The 24470-nt window shown below is 43.1% G+C and overlaps 1 protein-coding gene across 1 annotated transcript in view; it reads left to right on the top strand.

The window, feature by feature from the left end:
• The window catches only part of LOC116048446 (VPS10 domain-containing receptor SorCS3-like), a 1378075-nt gene that overhangs the window by 1198815 nt on the left and 154790 nt on the right, over positions 1-24470 (top strand). The window contains exon 3 of the mRNA XM_036000488.1: positions 19119-19218. Within this exon, the coding sequence (XP_035856381.1) occupies positions 19119-19218 (100 nt within the window). The remainder of the gene's footprint in view (positions 1-19118; positions 19219-24470) is intronic.

The following is a 24470-nucleotide window of genomic DNA, read 5'->3' as shown; positions in this document are numbered from 1 at the left end:
CATAGTTGGTCAAAATGTAGGAAATCTTGTGACGGTCGCAGACATGTAACTATGGAATCCATCGGACGTAAACTTTTGGCTGTCTACATACCAACTGCCGATAGAAATTGAAAAAAAATATCTGGAAGGACGCAGACGGTTCCCTGTTTGTTACTGCTCTGTGTCCCATATATTTCACAATACAAACCACATCAATGCATTCGCCAGATATTTATCTCTCTGGTGATGATAATATTTTGGCATTTAGACCCACGGTTTTTGAATTACAGAACAAAATTAAGGTATAATTATCATTAAATGGACATGTTTGACCCATGGAAGATACTGTCTCCCCCTCTCCCCACTCCCTCACTCTGGAAATCACCATAGCAACAACTTCACACCCTCACACACCTCCTCTTTACTGTAGGCCATGTTGTCCTCTCTTCACAGGATAGCAGAGTAAAGGTAGCTCAGATAAGCTGTTACTAATGATATTAACTATATACCTGTGGTGTCAATGGCCTTTACTCAAGCATTGCTGAATCACTTTAGCAACACGTACTGCCACAGGAGGAGAAGAAAAGGAGAGGACAAGAAAACTTAAAACAACATCAATGCGTTTGCCAGACTTTTATCTCTATTGTGATGATGAGAGGAGGAGGAGAGGAAGGAAGGAGAAGTGTTATTTCTCAGCTAACATGATATAATGATGGACTAACTGACCAACTGACTGACTCCTAACTGACTTCAGACCTAATCACCAAAAGCTGTTTTCCACCAGACTCCATGTAAATAAACAGTCATTTAAGCATCATAAAACACACTACATTAAAAGTCGACAGAAACCAAATAAAGCTATGGAAAGCCGTTTTTGGTCTTCTCTACACTTTTCCAACCATCACAACTCTAGTGTTGGTTGAAATAAACACATAGGATACCGATTTACATGTGAAATATATGTTGGCTTTATTCACGCTAAAAGTACTATTTTTTAAATGGAGTCTGGTTGGTTTAGCGCAATAATCGCGAAATAATCAGTACTTTAAGCATCCTGAACCCACCAGACTCAATGTTTACATTGTGAGAAATAAAAAGTCAAAAGAAACGAAAAAAAAGTGGTACTACGCTGTACTCTGGTCTTGACCTGTATGCATTTGTGGTGTCTTGTAAGCCCATCCATCCATTCCCTATTGCTATTGTTAATCAATTGTATTCTCTTCTCTCTCTGTCTCTCAATGACAGTGTGACATATGTATGTCAATACAGCTACTGCTATTAATACTGTGTTAATCGGATGTGCACCAAGTAGGAGGCACACTGTCAAAATTTCTTCCGGAATTTTGTAGTTGATATTTATAATCATAATATTAATTATTATCTTTTATCTTATTGTTGATGATGTGCGTCCACAAATCAAAACCGAGACAGAGCTACAACTCTCTGCCTTCTCACCAAATCCAACCCAGGGAATACAACACAGGCCCCGCCTCCTAAAGGCTCTGAGTAGTTTTGTAGAGTCAGAAAATAAACAGCTGATCAAGTTTCAGAGAATAAAGTATTCAGGCTGATGGAGACGTTCTGACACTTCCTCATATCTCAGCAGTGAAGTCAGCGGAGATTAAAATCTAACTTGTTTCCTGGTGCTGATTAAATCTGACTCAACTGAACATGTAAAAGCTCATTTTAGCCAAAATGTCACACTTCATAGAATAATTACTGACTTACTTCAGATCTACAAAGAGTTTATAATAGAGCTGAAATAATGTATGACTGCTCTCATCTTAAAGTATATTATGTAGCAACAAAATATCACAAATGATAGTTGAGTTTCTTCATCAAAGGTGTGTAATGTTACCTGTGAGGCTGCTCCGCTGTTAAAGTCACGTTTAGATGAGGTCAAAGAGACGTGGTACCTTCGTCTGTAGACACTGACAGATGCTGCTGCTGTCTGTGTTCATCTGACTCATCCTAACACCTTTATATCTAGAACTGTCATATGACGTGTGAGCAGGACTCAGTCACACCTGTAGTGCTGCCAGTCAGCGCTCTGATTGGACAGTTTTCAGGTTAATTATGTAATGTGGGAGGAACAGTCTGAACTCATAACAACATGTACACACCTCAAGTTTCATTCCAAGAAACCTGAAGTAGGAATGTTGTCCGTCCAGCGTTGGCTCGCCTCCTACTGCAGCTCTGTTGTTAGGTTTTGTTTCCTCGTACGTTTTTATTACTTTAGTTACGTACAGATTTTTCCCTGGTTTAACATAAGGTGAAGTTGGTACTGTACCTAACTTCTATGTGAGGTTATTTTGAGGAGAAACACTGAGCTGTGAGGTGTGAATTTCTTGTTTTTGACTGACCCCGTTGGTACTGGTCATTAGAAAAGGACTGTTGGTAAGCTCCCCAACGACTCCTCGAGAAAACCAAGAGGCCCTATAAAAACAAGGACAGAGAGGTGAAGAGGAGTGCTAGGAGAGACAAAAGGGTCTTTGTTGAACACCTGGCAAGTCAAGCCGAGAAAGCTGCAGCCTATGGAAACTTGGGCAAAGTGTAGAAACTCACAAAGCGACTCTGTGGCAAATTTACAAACCAAACTACCCATGTTAGGGACAAGAATGGCAACATCTGTACATCAGAGAGTGAACAAGCAGCCAGATGTGTTCAACGCTTCCAGGAAGTACTCAACTTCCCTGAGCCAGAACAACCAGCCAACACCACAACAACAGAGGATATCCTGGAAATCAACACCAACCCCCCTGACTCTGCTGAGGTTAAAGCTGCCAACCAAATCCTGAAGAGTGGCAAGGCATGTGGCATAGATGCTATTCATGCTGAGATGATCAAGGCCGACATTCTAACATCAACACGAGTGCTGACGGACTTATTCCAAAACATTTGGAACAGTGACACCATCCCTGAAGACTGGTCCAAAGGTGTTATTGTCAAAGTCACCAAGAAAGGCGACATTAAGAACTGCGGCAACTGGCGCGGAGTCACCCTTGTGTCTATTCCAAGCAAGGTGTTGTGCAGAGTCCTTCTCAAGCCAGCCATTGACACCAGGATTAGACAGGAGCAAGCAGGCTTCAGGAAGGGAAGAGAATGTATGGACCAGATCTTTGCTCTGCCTAACATCATAGAGCAGTGCTTGGAATGGAATACCAGTCCTTCCCGAAAAATGAGTTTTTTTGTGATTGTTGCGGGCAACAATCCTTGATTATGTGGCACGTTTTCTTAAAAAATGCGATGGAATATGTGTATTTCTGCAATTTTATGCAATGAAATTGCGGGAACTTGCAAAAAAGGCGGTTTCATCATGGCTTCATCGCGGGGTTTGCAGCTTTTCGATGATGTTCACGTCTCGTAATTACATCACTTCATAACGTTCCCATGGCAACAGGGGAAAATGGCTGCTCTTGTGTGAAGTAAACGCAACATTTTTCAACTTTCTGCTAAAATATATGTGACTTTTTTGCAACGAAAATGCAGGGATTATGAAATATTTTGTCACGTATTTGAAAAAATGCGGCCCTCGCATAAATATGCAGACTTTGGCTGATTATGCATTGAATTATGCGATCGCATAATCGCGTTTTTCTAGAGGGACTGGAATACACCCCTCTACATCAACTTCATGGACTTCAGGAAGGCTTTCGACAGTCTCCACCGAAACACCCTCTGGAAGATACTGCACTCCTATGGAATACCATCAAAGATCATCTCAATCATAAAGACATTCTATGAACATTTTGAGTGTAGTGTCATCATGTGAAATGACCTCTCTGAGTGGTTGTCCGTGCAGTCCAGAGTGAGACAGGTGTGCATCATCTCCCCTATCCTCTTCCTGGGCGCCATAGATGGGATCACAACCAACACCACAGCAGACAGACCCAGAGGCATCCAGTGGACTCTGTTCTCCCAGCTGGAAGATCTTGACTTCGCTGACGATCTCGCTCTCCTATCAACCAACCAGTACAACATGCAGGCTAAAACTGATAGGCTGAATCTGGGTAGTCTCATCAGTAATGAAGGTTAATAAGAAGCTTTCAGCGTGCCCAAATCCGGTCTTTCATCTGTGTCATTAAAACTCTCAAATAACAGCTTTGTTTAGTTCTTTGCTGGTCACCCAACGTTCCCTGGATTCTATCCAGAGAGCAGCCTTGTATTGAGGACCTGTGGCTGGAGTGCAATTGGCTTTGTCATCCCCTTAGAGTGTTCCTGGAACAAAAGAAGTCAGAAAAAAAACAATTCAGACGACTGCAGAAGAAAATGTCTGTGACGCGTTCAGGCAGTTCAGTTCTCTATCTCTGACCCTCAGCACTGCACACAACGCTTCGGTTCACCAGTGCTGCGAAGGTTTTTCAAGCGCATCAGTCAGCGAGTGTTCAGAGTCTTCAGGCTTGATTTTGCCGCAGGGCTCTCTGCTCAAAAACCTTTCCTCTCTCTGTCTCTGGCCGCTGAGCCTCCCGTGTCTCTGTGTGAGTCTCTTTCTGAGGACAGACAATTGAGATGTTGCTGCTTCGGTTCGACTCCGGCAACCACCTGATGATGCTTTCATCTTCGGACCCTTGATGAATATTGATTTGGTGTTTCCTGTTCTCATTGTGCCTCCTTGCTGTTTCGTGTGCGCTACAGTTATTTGTTCAGCAGCAGGTTTACAGTGAGCACAGTCAGATCTGTTACCTTTGTTTCCTTGGAACAATACTGCAACAGAATTCATTTCTTTTTAATTCCTCTTTGCGTGAGGATATGCTTTGTTTGAGCTTGAAAAACTAAGATGAATTAGTTGGAATTTTCATCCTCTAGTCTTTCAAGTGCATGGCTTGTTTCTCTCTCTCTCTCTCTCTCTCTCTCTCTCTCTCTCTCTCTCTCTCCCCAGAGCATGGTCAACAGTGTTGTACACCAATGCTGAATTGTTCTGCTCTACTGGCAGACATCTGGCAAAACTTCACAAACATTCCCTAATGCAATTTCTGGCTGCCTTTTTTCCCCCAATCATTTGATGTTCACACACTGCAATGCACTCTCTCTCTCTCTCTCTCTCTCTCTCTCTCTCTCTCTCTCTCTCTCTCTCTCTCTCTCTCTCTTGCTCCTGGAAACAAAATGGAAGAGTTCCCTTCACAAATAAAAACAGATAGAAACCTCCTCTTTGTGACTGTGTAGATACAGCACATGCCATTTAGATATATATTTTTTTCCATTTCAAGACAATATACTTTGCAAATATTGGAATCTCAATTTTTTGTGGAACTACTTAACAAGTAGGATTAAAGAAAATACTTGGTGATAGAGCAATTGATTATGCTCTTTAAAGCTCTAGTGCATAGTTTCTGTCTCCCCCATGAGGAATTCTAAGTGTAGCCTGCTGAACTTAGACCCACACAGGACACAATAACTTCTTCGGGGTTCGTTTATTTTTGTAACATTGGCAGTTCCTTGCAATTTAACAGAAAGGCCAAAACCAAAAATAATTAAAATGAAATAATCCAAAACATACGGCAGTGGGCTTAGGACACTGACATAGAAAACAAAATAAAACAATATAAATATACCTTCACAATAAACTCCAGTTGATTCTTAAATGTACAGTTTGACTTAGAAAACACTTACATTTCACAGAATACACTTCACCAGGGAGTGCACAACTTCACACACTTGTCTCTCTGATGTCTAAATACAATACAAAACACAAACAGTTGTTGTACCTTACCAATAACCACATAAAATAGCATAGGTGAGGCTTTATGCATGCTAACAATACCTTGCTAACACATGGAAACACTGGCGTCGGCCGCTACACATGAAATCCATCGACATCCATCCACAGTCAATCTCATCTATAACATATCATCCAGTTAAAAGATGAACACAGATATCATTTTAACCTTTTGTACATACATGTTTTTAACCAGTTATGCAATATTTATCTACTTATTTCACATGATGCACTCGGCATTCTCCACTGTGCTGTTTCCCTGATCGGCCCGAAAAGAAAAAGAGAGTGACCAAGAGGCACCGCGCAACTCTTGGCGTGTGACACCGCCACCTAGTGGCTGGAATAACTAACTAAAATGAACCTTCTGCCAGCAAACAAACAAACATATGAACATTTCTTTCATTTTTAGAACAAAATACATACTGAAACAAACCAGAAATCAATGTGATGGGTTTGTTACAACAAATTCACCATTCACCACCCGGCCACATAAGTAATGACAACAAAACTGTCGGTGCGTCCACATGATACAAGTCCCCCCCTCCTCCACATAGTTGCTAGTAACCAAGGAGGACACGGAGGATTAAAAAAACATGATGGACTCTTCAGAGGAGGTCATTATCTTCACTCCAGTTTCTGCGCGGGAAAGTCACCGGACGCCTCAATCTTCTGAACATAGTCATACTGAGAAATCCAGAGAGAGTTGTGTGGAGCTGATAGTCTTAATTAGCTTTGCAGCAACTCATTTGGTAATGGCTAGAATGTAACGGATGTTCATTAATATCAAAAAGTTACACACTAGAGCTTTAACACCTCCAAGAACTAGGGATGCACCGATACTACTTTTTTTAAGACCAAGTAGAAGTACTTACATTTGGGTACTTGCCGATACCGAGTACCAATACTAGTACTTAATAATCCCTCCGGGGTCAGAGTGTGTTTTCAGACACACAGATGATTTTGGCCTGCTCTGATATTTCCGTCAATTAGAACAAAGCAGCTTGTTCAAAGTACCATGCCTTTTTCCATTCAAAGCTCACTGCCCATGGGCTGGATATTTCCTTGAGCTAGTGTCAATAAAATAAATCATATAATTCCTGATATCAAAATACTAAGAAGAATGAATGAAGAATGCAAAGTCCAATGACGTCATTCATGTGCATATTAAGTAGCCATGTGTTACGAGCTCCAGCGGAGAGGGCGGTTTGTTTACACCAGCAGCTAAGTTCACAAGATTGTTAGTTGTTGGTTGTTAACAGCATGGTGGAGAGACCACATGCAGACTGAACAGATTGAAATATCACTTCCTTTATGTTTATGCCTGATAAGCTGATGAGAGACATTGGGCTGACACTGCTACTCCAAATGTCAGTGGAGAAACGTACGGGCAACAGGCTGCTGAAGCGCTTTTTCACTCTTACCTGCAGCTAATGCCCAGAGCTCCCAGTTAGCTAAAACGGATTGTTGTCGGCCGCGGCAGGCGGGGAAGGCGGGGAGGAAGTAGAAGGATGCCGGTCGGCCCTGCTAGCCTGGCTACGGCAACTAACATACAGTTCGCCACTGCTGAGACTACTATTCACCAACGCCAGATGGATCGCACACAAAATGGATATATATGCTACAAATACACAGGGAACTGCTGCTTGATGATTATTACCGAAGCCTGGCTGAATACACTCACTCATCCCAGACGGCAGCTAGCAGCTAACAGGGTAGGTGAATTTAAACAATGTCTGAGTTGAAAACGCATCTTGTTGTCGTGTAAGGGCCCTGTTCATGTTGCACAGACATTTTAATTGCATTTTGTGTATGTTAAGAGGCACAAAGGCACTCTTTATCTTATGCCCCCATAACTGCCGTTTTAGCTAACGGGAGCTCTCGGCATTAGCTTCAGCAGCTCCGTGTTGCTAGCACCGATTCGGCTCGTTTTTTTTGCTATCGACAGTACTCACATACGTATAGCGATCAAGATTAACGTAAAAGTTGCCCGGAGTTCTCCTTTAAGGACTGTCAAAGTGCTTTAACATAGTACGTAGTAGTAGAACCGTTCACCATTCACACACTGGTGCCGAGGCTGCCGAACAAGGTGCCACCTGCTCATCAGATAAACATTCACACACATTTACACTCTGATGGAGCAGCAACAAGAGCAATTCAGGGTTCAGTGTCTTGCCCAAGGACACTTTGACATGGGACTGTAGGGCCAGGGATCAAACCACTGACCTTCTGATTGGTAAGCGATTGCTCTACCACCTAAGCCACAGCTGCCCCAAGTGTAATTATGTAATTGGTAAGCAGGGTTTCCCCCAGTGTATTGCAAGCCCACCGGGCCTAAGTTGCCCCCCACCAGGCCTAAGTCTCTGTAAAACATTTAAATGTATTTTTAAGATGTTTTTTAGGCTTAGAGGTAGTCATATTTTCAAATCTCCAGTTAGCTTTTAGCACTGACTTATTGAAGGGCCCTCTGGAAGCTGTTTAACTTTTTTAAATTCTCAATTTCGCAATTCCTACCATGACTCTTTGATCACAGAAAGTATTGGTCTCCACATTAATGCTGCCATCAATATGTGACCTTCGTCGGAAAAAAAGACACTTTCCTTCGGGCTAAACAGCTTTTCTGGGAGAAACCCTGGTAAGTGCCACTGTTATTTTTACAGCCAAAATTCTCCCAACGGCCGGCATTGCTGCCCTTCCGCCGCATATAGCTGCTCGCCGGACAAGTTAATGTCACGTTGCTATGAGGTGGTATCGGGTGTGGTAGTATCGGAGTAATTTTATGATTACAAGTACGAGTACGTTTGCATGGTATCAGTATTGGTTGCATCCCTACCAAGAACTTATTTCCAGTGTGGTAAGTGTTTCATGTTCTCTCTGAGATAAACATGCCACTCAAGTGATTCTGATGTAACATCCTGATTTAAATCTGCCTTAATCTTTAGTCACAAAAATATTTGTAGCTGCTATCTTTCACCACAAGCCTGAATCAGCCATTAAATATGCCACAGAGAGCTCACAAACTGCTTGTCAAAACAGAAATGGAAACAGGTTGATTTTTGCAAAAAAAAACCACACTGGTGTATGTATTGGTGTATAACACACACAAGGCAGTGGCAGTATTTTTCTTTCTTCTCACCATTCTTCGTAGTCAATGTGCAACATTAATACTTCATGTTGTTGCACATGGTGACCAGATAAAACAAGAGGTAAACAAGCGTCTCAATGGACTCTGGCTGATGGAGAAGGGATGACTGAAAGGCGAGGCTCAGATAAATGTCGCAATCACATGAGAATTTTGAGGAGGTTTGTTCCTCTAAAGACTTTCATGAATATTTAGTTGTATTGGTTTACAGAAAATGATGGTTATGCAATATAACCTTAGTTCTATGAATAAATGTGGAGCCCTCAAGCTGGACAACCTAAGTGTCTCTGCATCTTTTTATTTGCAATCGTTTCTTAAAAGCGTCATATGTCTTTCAATTACATTCCAAGATATAGTGTCCTTCCTCTCACACAAAGAGGCTTTGGATCAGAATATAACCGGTTTCACTACTGTGAGTCCATTCAGCTTTACAGATCTCACACTTAGCTAATGAACAATTCCAGATACAAAACACATTTTGCAATGTGCATCTCTGATCACATTTTCACTCACTATGACCACTACTGCTGCCATTACTAAACATTTTGCCAAAATATGAACATTAACGTTATACCGTCAGTGGACTTATTTGCTAGTTAACAACGGAAAAAAGGAAAAATCCAGCAAATAGACGCCACCTTAGGATACAGGAAACAGGTGATTTAACGTCACCGCTCATTTTACAAAGTTTAGCAACAAAACAAAATGCTTTTTAATGAATAAGTTCCCCCATCTATCCTGATGTCTTTACCGGCTGGATTAAAAGAAATGCCCAGCGTCACAGTATGATAATCAATTTTAAACAATGATGAATAGAAATTAAATGATAATGAATTCATTAAAATTATAAAACACATTTAAAAGGAACACTATAAGTGCTTACTGAATTGCTTGCCATTGCAGTTAAAAGATACACACATCCCCATCGCAAATGTTAGTAAAATAAGTGCTGAAATAAAGTGCTAAAACATTACATAACAACATAAAAATCCAAAAATTTAAAACAATTAAAGGGGTAAAAACACACTGTTAGTCACACATAAAAACGGGGGATCTGTGTAATTCTATAATATTCAAAATATAAAAATATGAATGACAAATATTAAAAGTTATAAAAATGACACATGTCACAAAGGGTGTGGTGTGGAGGGGTTGTCTTGGTTGACACGCCTCTTCAACATTGCGTGGAAGTCGGGGACGGTGCCTAAGGAGTGGCAGACCGGGGTGGTGGTTCCCCTTTTCAAAAAGGGGGACCAGAGGGTGTGTGCCAATTACAGGGGTATCACACTTCTCAGCCTCCCCGGTAAAGTCTACTCCAAGGTGCTGGAAAGGAGGGTTCGGTCGATAGTCGAACCTCAGGTTGAAGAGGAACAATGCGGATTCCGTCCTGGTCGTGGAACAACGGACCAGATCTTTACTCTTGCAAGGATCCTGGAGGGAGCCTGGGAGTATGCCCAACCGGTCTACATGTGCTTTGTGGATCTGGAGAAGGCGTATGACCGGGTCCCCCGGGAGACACTGTGGGAGGTGCTGCGGGAGTACGGGGTGAGGGGGTCCCTTCTCAGGGCCATCCAATCTCTGTACGACCAAAGCGAGAGCTGTGTCCGGGTTCTCGGCAGTAAGTCGGACTCGTTTCAGGTGAGAGTTGGCCTCCGCCAGGGCTGCGCTTTGTCACCAATCCTGTTTGTAGTATTTATGGACAGGATATCGAGGCGTAGTCGGGGTGGAGAGGGGTTGCAGTTCGGTGGGCTGCTTTTTGCAGATGATGTGGTCCTGATGGCATCGTTGGCCTGTGACCTTCAGCACTCACTGGATCGGTTCGCAGCCGAGTGTGAAGCGGCTGGGATGAGGATCAGCACCTCTAAATCTGAGGCCATGATTCTCAGCAGGAAACCGATGGAGTGCCTTCTCCAGGTAGGGAATGAGTCTTTACCCCAAGTGAAGGAGTTCAAGTACCTTGGAGTCTTGTTCGCGAGTGAGGGAACAATGGAGCGGGAGATTGGTCGGAGAATCGACGCAGCGGGTGCGGTATTACACTCAATTTATCGCACCGTTGTGACGAAAAGAGAGCTGAGCCAGAAGGCAAAGCTCTCAATCTACCGGTCAGTTTTCGTTCCTACCCTCACCTATGGTCATGAAGGCTGGGTCATGACCGAAAGAACGAGATCCAGGGTACAAGCGGCCGAAATGGGTTTCCTCAGGAGGGTGGCTGGCGTCTCCCTTAGAGATAGGGAGAGAAGCTCAGTCATCCGTGAGGAGCTCAGAGTAGAGCCGCTGCTCCTTCGCGTCGAAAGGAGCCAGTTGAGGTGGTTCGGGCATCTGGTAAGGATGCCCCCTGGGCGCCTCCCTAGGGAGGTTTTCCAGGCACGTCCAGCTGGGAGGAGGCCTCGGGGAAGACCCAGGACTAGGTGGAGGGATTATATCTCCAACCTGGCCTGGGAACGCCTCGGGATCCCCCAGTCGGAGCTGGTTAATGTGGCTCGGGAAAGGGAAGTTTGGGGTCCCCTGCTGGAGCTGCTACCCCCGCGACCCGTTACCGGATAAGCGGAAGAAGATGGATGGATGGATGGACATGTCACAAAGGTTAATTACATTTCTGCGATGGGACACAAACTACAGCCTCCTGCAGGAAAGTCTGACACATTTCATGCCCACCCATCAGCCCGACCACTTTAACTTCTACATCTGTACATAAAGGACACACTACCTCCTACGTCGGCACGGAATTTTGGTATTGGACGTAAAATAATGAGGGCTCTGTGTACAAAGAACTCAGGTTACGATAAGTAAGCAGTGGTGGAAAAAAGTATTCAGATCCTTTACTTTAGTAAAAGTACTAATACCACACTGTAAAAATACTCTGTTACAAGTAAAAGTCCTGCATTGAAAATGTTAGTTAAGTTAAACATATGTAAGTATCATCAGGAAATGTATTTAAAATATTAAAAGTAAAAGTACTTAATGCAGAAAAATCCTCACATTTTAGAAACAACAAAAAGTGTCAAAAAGAGCATTAAAAGTGGGTTGAACATCTAATCATTTCAGCTGGACTTGTAGGCCGTTATATTGTTGGTAGTTCAATTTATAATAAAACATCAGATTTTATAAACTACATGTGTTTTGTGTGCTCATATTATGCTTTTTGGCTTTTTCCCTTTCCTTTATTGTGTTATATATCTTCAGGGCACGCCCTCATACTCTACTTCTGACTGGCTAGTAGTCCTTACCTAGCTACTGTCAGGGCACGCCCTCATACTCTGCTTCTGACTGGCTAGTAGTCCTTACCTAGGTACTGTCAGGGCACGCCCTCATACTCTGCTTCTGACTGGCTAGTAGTCCTTACCTAGGTACTGTCAGGGCACGCCCTCATACTCTGCTTCTGACTGGCTAGTAGTCCTTACCTAGCTACTGTCAGGGCACGCCCTCATACTCTACTTCTGACTGGCTAGTAGTCCTTACCTAGCTACTGTCAGGGCACGCCCTCATACTCTACTTCTGACTGGCTAGTAGTCCTTACCTAGCTACTGTCAGGGCACGCCCTCATACTCTGCTTCTGACTGGCTAGTAGTCCTTACCTAGCTACTGTCAGGGCACGCCCTCATACTCTACTTCTGACTGGCTAGTAGTCCTTACCTAGCTACTGTCAGGGCACGCTCTCATACTCTGCTTCTGACTGGCTAGTAGTCCTTACCTAGCTACTGTCAGGGCACGCCCTCATACTCTGCTTCTGACTGGCTAGTAGTCCTTACCTAGGTACTGTCAGGGCCCTCATACTCTGCTTCTGACTGGCTAGTAGTCCTTACCTAGCTACTGTTAGGGCCCTCATACTCTGCTTCTGACTGGCTAGTAGTCCTTACCTAGGTACTCTCAGGGCCCTCATACTCTGCTTCTGACTGGCTAGTAGTCCTTACCTAGGTACTCTCAGGGCCCTCATACTCTGCTTCTGACTGGCTAGTAGTCCTTACCTAGATACTGTCAGGGCACGCCCTCATACTCTGCTTCTGACTGGCTAGTAGTCCTTACCTAGGTACTCTCAGGGCCCTCATACTCTGCTTCTGACTGGCTAGTAGTCCTTACCTAGATACTGTCAGGGCACGCCCTCATACTCTGCTTCTGACTGGCTAGTAGTCCTTACCTAGGTACTGTCAGGGCACGCCCTCATACTCTGCTTCTGACTGGCTAGTAGTCCTTACCTAGGTACTGTCAGGGCACGCCCTCATACTCTGCTTCTGACTGGCTAGTAGTCCTTACCTAGCTACTGTCAGGGCACGCCCTCATACTCTACTTCTGACTGGCTAGTAGTCCTTACCTAGCTACTGTCAGGGCACGCCCTCATACTCTACTTCTGACTGGCTAGTAGTCCTTACCTAGCTACTGTCAGGGCACGCCCTCATACTCTGCTTCTGACTGGCTAGTAGTCCTTACCTAGCTACTGTCAGGGCACGCCCTCATACTCTACTTCTGACTGGCTAGTAGTCCTTACCTAGCTACTGTCAGGGCACGCTCTCATACTCTGCTTCTGACTGGCTAGTAGTCCTTACCTAGCTACTGTCAGGGCACGCCCTCATACTCTGCTTCTGACTGGCTAGTAGTCCTTACCTAGGTACTGTCAGGGCCCTCATACTCTGCTTCTGACTGGCTAGTAGTCCTACCTAGCTACTGTCAGGGCCCTCATACTCTGCTTCTGACTGGCTAGTAGTCCTTACCTAGGTACTCTCAGGGCCCTCATACTCTGCTTCTGACTGGCTAGTAGTCCTTACCTAGGTACTCTCAGGGCCCTCATACTCTGCTTCTGACTGGCTAGTAGTCCTTACCTAGATACTGTCAGGGCACGCCCTCATACTCTGCTTCTGACTGGCTAGTAGTCCTTACCTAGGTACTCTCAGGGCCCTCATACTCTGCTTCTGACTGGCTAGTAGTCCTTACCTAGGTACTGTCAGGGCACGCCCTCATACTCTGCTTCTGACTGGCTAGTAGTCCTTACCTAGGTACTCTCAGGGCCCTCATACTCTGCTTCTGACTGGCTAGTAGTCCTTACCTAGATACTGTCAGGGCACGCCCTCATACTCTGCTTCTGACTGGCTAGTAGTCCTTACCTAGATACTGTCAGGGCACACCCTCATATTCTGCTTCTGACTGGCTAGTAGTCCTTACCTAGATACTGTCAGGGCACACCCTCAAAAATATGGTGTTTTTTGAAAATTAAACCATGTAAACCTATTCTGTTATAATCTCTAAATACAATTATGAACCTGAAAATGAGCATACTATGATGTGTAAAGTAACCAGTAACTAAAACTGTCAGATGAATGTAGTGGAGTAAAAAGTACAATATTTCTCTCTGAAATGTAGCGGAGTAGAAGTAGAAAGTGGCATGAAAAGAAAAGACTCGAGTAAAGTACAGGTACCTCAACATTTGTACTTAAGTACAGTACTTGAGTAAATGTACTTCGTTACGTTCCACCACTGTAAGTAACCATCATATTATTTCACCAAAGCTTTGCATCAAATAGAGCTCTAAAGGCTGAGAGGGTCCAGCCCCAAAACGGTGTGCTCTGCTGTGAGATGATGACAGGTGGCACACAGCAGTCACACCAGACCTGCATCTGTTTTGCAAAGAGCAAATAGGCAGAAATGCATCTCTCCAGACACCCGCCTGTCTGACTGGTCACTGTTCAGGATATCAGCTAGAAAAATATGCTACATCCCTATTCTTGTTGCCAGGCAGAAGGTGTCAGTGTCCTGGAGTTTAAGACAGGGTTTTCACAATAATAGGACTTTTTCCAGTGCCAAATGTGGACAGAGGCATATAGATGACAGGGCATTTGCAGAAGTGGATTTTACTATCCTTATATAATAAAAAACTTAAGTCCATAACCCTTGTGTTGTCTTCCCATCGACCATGAAAAAAACTATTTTCTACACTTTTTTGCTTTTTCCAATGTCTTTGCCCCTTTGTTTGACGTTTTGTTTGTGACGTCCTATATTTCGGATATACAATTTTTTGAAAACAGGTCAAATTTGACCCAAATACAACATGAGGTTAATCCTTAAACGTATTCAGTATAAATCTGAAAATCAACTCTTAACTGTACAGACAATCAGTGAAGAGAAACCTAAAATGAAGTAGTACACCACAATCTGTAAGTTTGGGCTTAAAGCCTGGCATTTTTTCAAACAATAGAAGCAGTAGGCCTTTTTTTGTGAAACAAGGCACTACAATAATAGATGTATTATCAAAATGTTAGCATGGATAATCCTCTCTGCATCACTGAGAATGCTTAAAAGTACAGGTCAAATTGGGCTTGTCAGTTCCTGAAGACTTAACTTGATTAGAAGAGCCAAGGGCAGCCACATGTGGCAGGAGCACACCCTGAGCCTGCAACAAAGACTTCAGTTTGTCCAAATGGAATTGTGGAAAACTTAATTGTATTTGTCAGGCATTATAGGCAATGACTGGCATCGACTGAGCTGTATGTAAAGTTGGTAATTTAATTGAACTAAAATATATATTTTTTTAAAAACATGTTCTTCACTGTACAGTAAGCAAATTACAGGACTCATTTTAACTTTTTACACTGAATATTATAAGAATATTATGAGAATCCCAGAGGTAATATTTACCACAGGACTATTGTATTGTACTGAATGACATTGTATGCAGGTGTTGCATGTATAGTCTCCACCACTGTAGATCACACTGGTTTCTAAAGTTTCTAAATTCAGGAACCGGCTTGGTTTAATTGACAAGAGCCTACAAAATTGCCTTATGTGAAAATTGGGGTAGAATTTCCAGTTTATGAACTCATTCTGTGTAAAGCCCTATTCAGGCGGGATTAGTATTACCTGGGGACCTCTAGTTATTTGTCATAATTACGGAGGTCGTCTGTGATCTTGATCCCGTGCTAACCGGCTGTAATCTGTCAAGTAAAAATTCCCCCCCAAATGACCAACCATCTTTCGCTGAATACCGAGGTCCTGTGATAATATCAATACCATGTGAATCGACATGTCTGTGATTTGGCGGGGTCGTATATCATTTTTCAAGGTTTTTGTTTCCTGTGCACCTTTTTATCCCTCTTTTGCGAAGACGGATATGGGATTGCGGGGCAGCTGCGGACGCCGCCTTTCATGACCAACCTAGTCTGGAGCACTGCCCGACTGGAGACCTCCGTCCCTGAGTCAAAGCGATCCCCGTGGCTTCGTCCGAGGGCTGATGGTGATGCTGTATGGGTGCTGCCGCGGCGGGGATAGGGGATGCACCTCTGGTAACCAGCGCCTGGCCCAAAAAGATACGCGACCTCGTCCCAAGTGCGCTGGCCGCGAGGTGCGCGAAGGACGGCCAGGGCGCCCTGGCTGTCCTTCGCGCACCTCCCGGTACCCAACTTTTGGTGTACAGATAAAGTCAATAAATTCTATTAAAATCAAAGGCTTCGCTTGTCCTGTGCAAATCCGCCACACGAAACTCAGATGTAGAGGGGGTAATTTCTAAATCACACGAGATCCCCAGATTATACTAATCCCGTATGAATAGGACTTAAATTAGGACAGTGGTACCCCCCCAGGTCTCATTCAGGTTAAAGCCCAACATGGTCAATTCGGAAACAGTTGTAGACCAGGCGTAGGTAAAACTCTGGGTCTTCAGAGTTAAAGGAGACCGAGCAGCTGTATGATAACAAAAGGCTCCCAAGGTCCCAAAATTAGATAACGTCCACACACACAGGGAAGATAAGGCTCTACTGCAGTATGGTCAGGTTGACACTGTTGTTCAGCTAACCTTAAAACCTCCACCATGAGTTTAAATACACCTTCAGGAAGTCAGGAACTTCCGAATTGGGATAGCGCTACATAACACTAATTCCTGGTTAAACTGTACTGCTTCTTCCTAATTCTCCTCAATCGAGATTTCCTTAGATCAGGGGTCACCAACACGGTGCCCGCGGGCACCAGGTAGCCCCCAAAGACCACATGAGGAGCCCTCAGGCCTGTTCTAAAAATGAAAATTGAATATTGACATTATCTGTTTCCCACCTTGTTAAGTCATTGTTGATAATTATTGATAATGAGAAATCATTAACGTGATCAGTGTCTTCACATAGATGACTATCATTAATCATTAATAATCATATATAACTAAAGGCAAACTGAGCAAATTAGTTATTTCAGAAGAGCGTATCAAACTGGTAGCCCTTCGTATGACTCAGTACCCATGAAGTAGCTCTCAGTTTCTAAAAGGTTGGTGACCCCTGCCTTAGATGCTTCTCTGTAAGTCATCAAAGCCTCCCAACGCTTCTTCACATATCTAGAAAAGATAATAATAATAATGTATGTCTTTAAAGGGGCCCTTTTGAGTCCTCTTCTTGTGTGTATCATTTAGACCGAAAACGCATGTTGAAAACATTTCCTTCCTCCTAAAACATTTGCAAAGATGATTTTTTTTTTAAAGATGCTGTCTGCATTACTTACTTCTATTTTTGCTTCCTTGTATTTGTCTTTTTCCCCAGGCATTTGCTGATGCAAGTTTATTGGCATGTTACCGCCACCAATAGTCAATCAGTGGATTCACTATTCAAACATGTTAGGTGGGAGGATTAAGGTAGAGGAGAGGGATAATTAGAGTCGAGGATAGGGGTGAAAAAGGGGGTCTGCTGGGGGATGAAAGGGGTCGAACGGAGTTATGGTGGGGCTGGAACATCTGGGAACCTGGGGATTGAGACTCAGGTTGGGGGCACGCCTCGATGAGCTTTTTGACTTTACCATTCTACCCCCACCCCCCCGGGTTTCAATTTCAGGACCTCTTGGTTGTAAGGCTGTGGTCCTAACCAGTGATCTGCCATGGAGCCCTACTAAGAGGGAAGAGAGGAGAAGAACAGGGTTTAGGGGGAGGGTTGGGAGAACGGAGACATTGTTCTGGTGCCGCCGGAAATTCTGCCGGATGTCCCTCATTTTCAGCCGGATGTCCGTCCCCTTCCTCTTCCTTTGTGTTGGCGTTCTAACCTCTGGTGGATTTGTGAGGACTATGGTTAACTGCTCCTCAGATCTCTGCAGGGTAAATCCAGACAGCTAGCTAGACTATCTGTCACAATTGATCTTGGTCCACACCTGAAAGCTGACATCTCCCGGCTGTCAGCTGTCTCCAAACATACCCCCACTTTTAATTAAAGAAATCTAACCATGCATTACGCTGACTAGATGATGAAGGCACGCCTGGCCCTTGTGCTTACCCATGTCATGCCAAAAACAACATATGTCTCCATGCTATTTATGAAGTCTCCTCTCAGGAGGGTCCAACAGTGTTACACAAAGGCCAACAACGATATAGTTCACTGCCCCTGCTCCAAATCAGGATCATTCTCATTGCAGCACTTCTTCCCACACCTCTACTTGAATATGCTGTGGAAATGATGCCGTCTGTCTTACTCATTATTGTGCTTTGTAATCATAGCTACTACTGCGTCTCTCAGAGGCACTCTGGAATGAATTTGAAGGAGAGAAATCTCTTTGCAATGTTGTTAAAACGCTTTTCCCGCTGAAGGAGCACAAGCAGCAGGCTCTGACTAAGAAAACTAATGCTGAAATAGGTAACATCTTCACTTTCCTCATAACACTATGAAGTAGACTACATATCCAAATGGGAGTAATGCGAAAGTTGTGGGTGGGTGCTTCTGTCCCCACAGAGAGGAATATTTGAAATTCCTGGGCACATGAATGCAGCTTTGACATAAAAAAGGGACAAGTGAATACAGCCCTGTAAATGCTGTGATATTCTACTTGAAGGGAGATTTGGTAGTTACTAGCGATGATGGATTCATGTGGAGTTTCTAGGGACTAGGCTGGCTAACAGGCTCATTCCCACTGTTAAATTATTAAAGCCCATGGGTTCAGGGACATCCACATGTTTTTGCACTCGTCACATTTTATTTCATGGTAGTCATCGGGAGAGAATTAATTATTTACAGTGCTGGGTCCCCAGACCTTTTCGAATGGTTCGTTTTCGTTGGCAGCTATAGATGATTGGTTAACCTTCTCTTGTTCCATTGCCAGAGGTTTTACTCTCGCACAGAGTACAGTACCATAGCAGCCTGTACTCTATCTGCTTGTTGTTTTACCCTAGGGTGTGATATTGCATTCTTTTTCATCACTGCAAAATCCATATCATTTGACATGAATCGTGTCCCAGTAATCTTTAGTCGGGTTGTTTAGCCATTAGATTGTCAGCAAACTATCAGTGTGCTCGTTTCAGTTTTATGTACTCTACTGTTTCCCTTTATTTCTTCCATTCAGATCTACTGACTATGGCTCCACATATGAGAGAATGAATGACAAAGTCGGATCCAAGACTGTCCTGAGTTACCTGTACGTCTGTCCAACTAACAAGAGAAAGGTGAGATGTTGCAAGTCATTGATTTTATTCAGTTTTTGTGCTTACTGATACAACCTTTGGTTTTCTTCTTCAAAATGCTCATGTACTGTAAATTCTTAAATAATGTAAGAAATTAAAAAAATAAAGAGATAACCAGGCTTTTTTTTTAAGGTCCCATATTGTAAAAATAGAGATTTCTTTTCTTATTATACATCAAGACAAGGTGCTATATAAATACAGTGAAAGTATCAAATTGCTCCATCCACAGAGAAATGCACACAGCCTGTATTCAGAAACTGTGCCTTTAAACGAGCCGTCAGGACGGTTTTGATGTCACAACTATACTATATATACTGTAGGTAGAAAGTGCTGCTACAGTGCCGTTACAGTCATTCCCCGGCTGCAATACTGCCCTACAAAGGCAAAACGCTCTAACATTATGTTTTTGGGGTATTTGAGACCTCCTTTATCATGTAAATAAATATTGTGAGTCAATTTGATTGTTTTAACGAGAAAATAAAGGGCTATGACAACTGTCACTTCCAAAACCATACGAGAAACCACAGCAGAATGCCGTAACAGTTACGGCTCTTAGCCTTTGTTCCAGCATGCTGAAGTTGAGTTACGGTGTTCTGACTTTGTTTAGCCAGGCATCAAGAGAGATGTTACTGTGCCGCCGTGATATTACTGTACTCTGGCTTTGTCATACTGTCAAAGTTTGCCGTTCTTTAATTGTCACCAAACCACGTAACATACACACGACATCTTTGAAATAAAGTGGCGATGGTTCAGATCTGTCAACGTCAGTGACAGCCCGGAGCTAGCTAAATTTAATCTGTGTCACGTAGCGCTAACGGTGATGCTGACACACCTCCTCACTTGGCGGAGCCTCACATCAGACGCCGAAAACCAATTATCAAATACGCAGGCACCCTACCTCATTCCATGCAATCCGATATAATCCATGGAAGATATAATCCATAGCAATGCACGTAATCTGCTGTATCCACAACAATCCATACGTGTTTGAGCCATATTTCCTTCTTGCAGGTGTTCATGTCAGATCTTATATAGATCTTAAATCCATAATAGCACTGAGCTAGTTATCGCTAACGTCCGTACAAAGTAGGCTAACCTAAATGGTCGGTCAACTCTGTCTATGTTATCTCAGAATTAAAAAGTAGTAATCCAAGTCGAGTTCGTTGACTGTGGGTCTTGAGCAGTTTGGTGGCCCTTAACCCTTAACCAGGGGCGAATCAAGGATCAGACCTTTAGGGGGGCTCAGCCCCTAAGGGGAATATGACACTGATACAGTGCCTTGCAAAAGTGTTAACCCCCCCTGCTAAATCAGTAATTTCATTAGCCGATAATCTCTGAGCTAGCTACTGAACAACAACGTCAGCGTTTTTTGACACTATTAACACTATGATGGAACTAAACCTGACACTTTATAAGTCACAGTAATAACGACCAATTTGACACAATGTTCTAACATTCAGCAATTTTAGGATTCCTGCGGGCAAGGGCGTGTCCAAATCCACTTTTGCTAGTTTGACAGCAGAAAAAAGGGTCTGTGCACCAGGCGCATGGTTCAAAAGGGTTGTACTTAGTGTCTCCATTAATCAGAGGTGTGTTTTGGGCGTAACATGCAATAAACCAATCAGAGAGTCATCTCCCATTCCCTTTAAAAGCCAAACTTTAGATTCTTGTTTGCCATGACCCTCTGGAGGTGCCCCACACGTTTTACACAAATTGGTCACTAGGGGGCACTACAAGTACAAAAAGATTATATCTCATGAACGGCTCATCCGATTTTTACAAAATTTGATTGTTACCATCTAGGGACACCCCTGAGGCCATCTCTAGAGTGGGGTACTGAGGGGTAAAAGTGGGCGTGGCCTATGGGACCCTAGTCTAGATTCACCACTTACACTAATGTGAACAACTTTAAATTTACAGGGTAGATGGACAATGGGTCATGGACCACACCTACCAAAAAATACACGTGGACCACTAGGTGGCACTATAATATTTTTTGTCTCCCACTCCCACATTACACATCACACATTAGAAATCCTTACATCCATGTGTTCCTTGAATCAAGCTAAATCACATGATATAGGCCACGCCCATTTCCGCTCAAAGGTTTTTTTCGCAATATCACGCAATGCGCGAAACCAACTTTTTCGAACTCGTCCTAGGCGGTGCAACCGATCTGCACGAAACCTGGTAGATAGCATCTGCCGATGGACCTGACCAAAAGTTGTACAAAGAATTTTACCGCAGACCTCGCAGCTCACACCTCTCAATATTTACTGATGTTTGCCTCCCCATCGCCAGGCTTTGGGTTCCGCTTTCGCGCGCTCCCCGGGGCATCGGGGGCGACTGGCATCGGTGGCTTGGACCCCATCATAACTGCTTGCAGTTCTAGTTTTATTTGTAATCTTCAGCATGTGTGTGTGCTGCTGTGCGTCCCTGTGTGTGTAACAAGCATAGTGTGCGTGCGCTTTGCATGAGCCTAGGAGCATTTTACTAATGCTGTTAAAATAACAATGAAATGCTGCATTATTGACTTTAGACCAGGTTTTTGTTGGTCAATGGCGCGATCACGCTGCCTCAAGATAGCAATACCCAGAATGCCCAGAATGCACCTGAACACACCTCCCTGTAAGACCAGCATGCCCAGAATGCACCTGAACACACCTCCCTGTAAGACCAGCACGCCCAGAATGCACCTGAACACACCTCCCTGCAAGACCAGCACGCCCATGGGCCACAGATGGACGCAGGTGCATTTGCTATTTAAACCATGTGGGCGCTGGACGGGGAACTGACAACTGGGTCGGTCTTAAACTAGCAAAGACACTTGCGTCAGGCTTTGCGCTGCGCCGGGTGCAGGATAGGGCACCTAATGTCTTGGTCTGATGTTTAATTTTGTATTGAGTTATAATTAAATTATCTTTATTGAGAAAATATTTCTTGCATTTATTCATACTGTACATACTGTACTGCAAAGTAACTTATCTGTCATACTGTTTAACTGTGTTAGTGTTAGTGTTGCCGCACTATCCTGATCATTATAGCACTAAATAGGAACAACCAAAGGTCTTCTATATAATTTAAAACAAATACCATGATGACTAGACCTTGGTTAGGGGCTCTTCTAATGGATGTAAGTATGGTGAACAGCAAGCAAATATTGATTATATGTCAGTTATTGCCTTTTGCCTTTGCACGACTCTTTATTTTTGGCACATGATCCAAAGGCAAAGTTATTATAGCAACTAGTTGTAAAATTTTTGGAGTCCTACCAATAATACTTTAGTCTGGACAAAACAGAAACTTTAAAGTAATTTTTCTCAGTTTCACACTCTAGCGAGTTAAAGGGGTTCAGAATTTTTTCTAACATTATTCTATCAACACAGACATTTACATTGATAGTCTGGCGTTATAATTTATTTGCCTCGGGTGTACTGTGGAGTGGGTAAGACTGTTTTTAGTGGCAGGCTAGCAGATACTGTTGACTTGCGCTAGCCTAGCACCAGCTAACTCTGCAGCTGGAAGGACTGGATGAAAAGTGTTGAAAACGGTCTCCACTGATAAGTAACACACTGGCTAACTTGGAAATGAGGTCCTATGTCCAAAATTCTGAACCCCCCCCCCTTTAAGGTCTTTTGCCTTTGCAGGGCAGAATAGCGGTGCAGAGACGCTGAGAGCACAGATGCAGTAGAATCGGAAATGCTGACTGGGCTGTTTCTGGAGGAGGTCTTAAAGAGACAGGTGCTAATACAGAGCATTTCGGACAGAGGGTGAAAACAGGTCTATTCAGACAGACAGTTTGAGAAAAATGTTTTTTTTTACATTAAAGAGCTCATATTATGCTTTTTCCCTTTCCTTTATTGTGTTATATATCTTTTTGTGCATGTTATAGGTTTACAAAGTGAAAAAGCCCAAAGTCCCCCCCAAAGGGACTTACCATCTCCAACAGAAAACACTGTTCACAAACTGCTCCAAACAGCTCTATTGTAGTCCAGCCTTTACTTCAGAGACAAACGTGGTCACTTTGGAACACACGTTATAATGCTCACCTAGCTGCTAGCATGGCACGCCCTCATACTCTGCTTCTGACTGGCTAGTAGTCCTTACCTAGCTACTGAGCATGTGTGACTCCCAACAAAGATGGAACAGAAGTGTGATGTCTCACTCTGTAGCTAAAACAGAGAGCTCAACACACAGGGTGAAAAGAGGAGCTGCAGCAATGTGTAGTATAACAAATATAGTTTTTTTTTTTATTAAACCTATTCTGGTACAACCTCAAAATACAATTATGAACCTGAAAATGATCATAATATGAGGTCTTTAAAGCATGTGAACATGTTCTAGTAGAAATCCAAAATACAAGTATGAACCTAAAAATGAGCATGATAGGGGACCTTTAAAACAGGATTATGAAAGAGACAGACCTTTGAAATCTACCTTTCTATGTTTTATTCTTGATGCTGTAATTGCAAAACTCTTTTCTTGACTAACTGTAGTCTTGATGAATCCAGGATAATACATATGTCCACATCACTGACTCCAGTACAACAACAGAGTCATGCCATACATGTCATAGAAAAACTGTTGTCATTCACTGATTATCTTCAGTGTTGCCATGTTGCAGTTTTGTGATTGTCTTTGGTAGGCTTTTGATTTGATATATACAGGTAGGGACGTGCCAACATGATAAAAGGCAAAAAACAATCTCACCGGAAAAGGGCACCTGCACACTGAATAGATGCTCCCAAAAAGACATTTTAACATTAAGTCTAAATAATTATATTTAGTAGCTACATCACTATATCCAGATGATTTTTTTCAGGGAGTTAAGCAGGTGATCACACACCAGTGACTGATATGGAATTGATATCTCTGAGTTTCGTGTTGTAAATAATAGTAGAGTATATGGACCTTCATGGTTTACACCTGATAAAGACGTAACCATGTCGTAATTGTACTTAACACATCTTTTTTGGGAGCATCTATTTAGTGAGTAGTCACCTTTTTCTCTTGAGTCTTGTGATTTGAAACATCTGCAGAAGGTCTTGAGTGTCACTGACAGTAGCTTTACATCAATTGAAAAAACGGCAAAAAGTGAAGAGGTTGGACTTATCTAGTGAATGAAAACAGTATTTATTTCCTATTTCCTATGTGTCTTATAACATAGAATATAAAGGTAATTCAACTCCTTCTCAAATATTTTTACAACGCTTCTATTTCCTGGTCATTATTTG

Source organism: Sander lucioperca, chromosome 4 (assembly GCF_008315115.2).
Source record: "Sander lucioperca isolate FBNREF2018 chromosome 4, SLUC_FBN_1.2, whole genome shotgun sequence".
In the NCBI taxonomy this organism is placed as follows: Eukaryota; Metazoa; Chordata; class Actinopteri; order Perciformes; family Percidae; genus Sander; species Sander lucioperca.
This window is presented reverse-complemented; position numbering and strand designations above follow the sequence as displayed.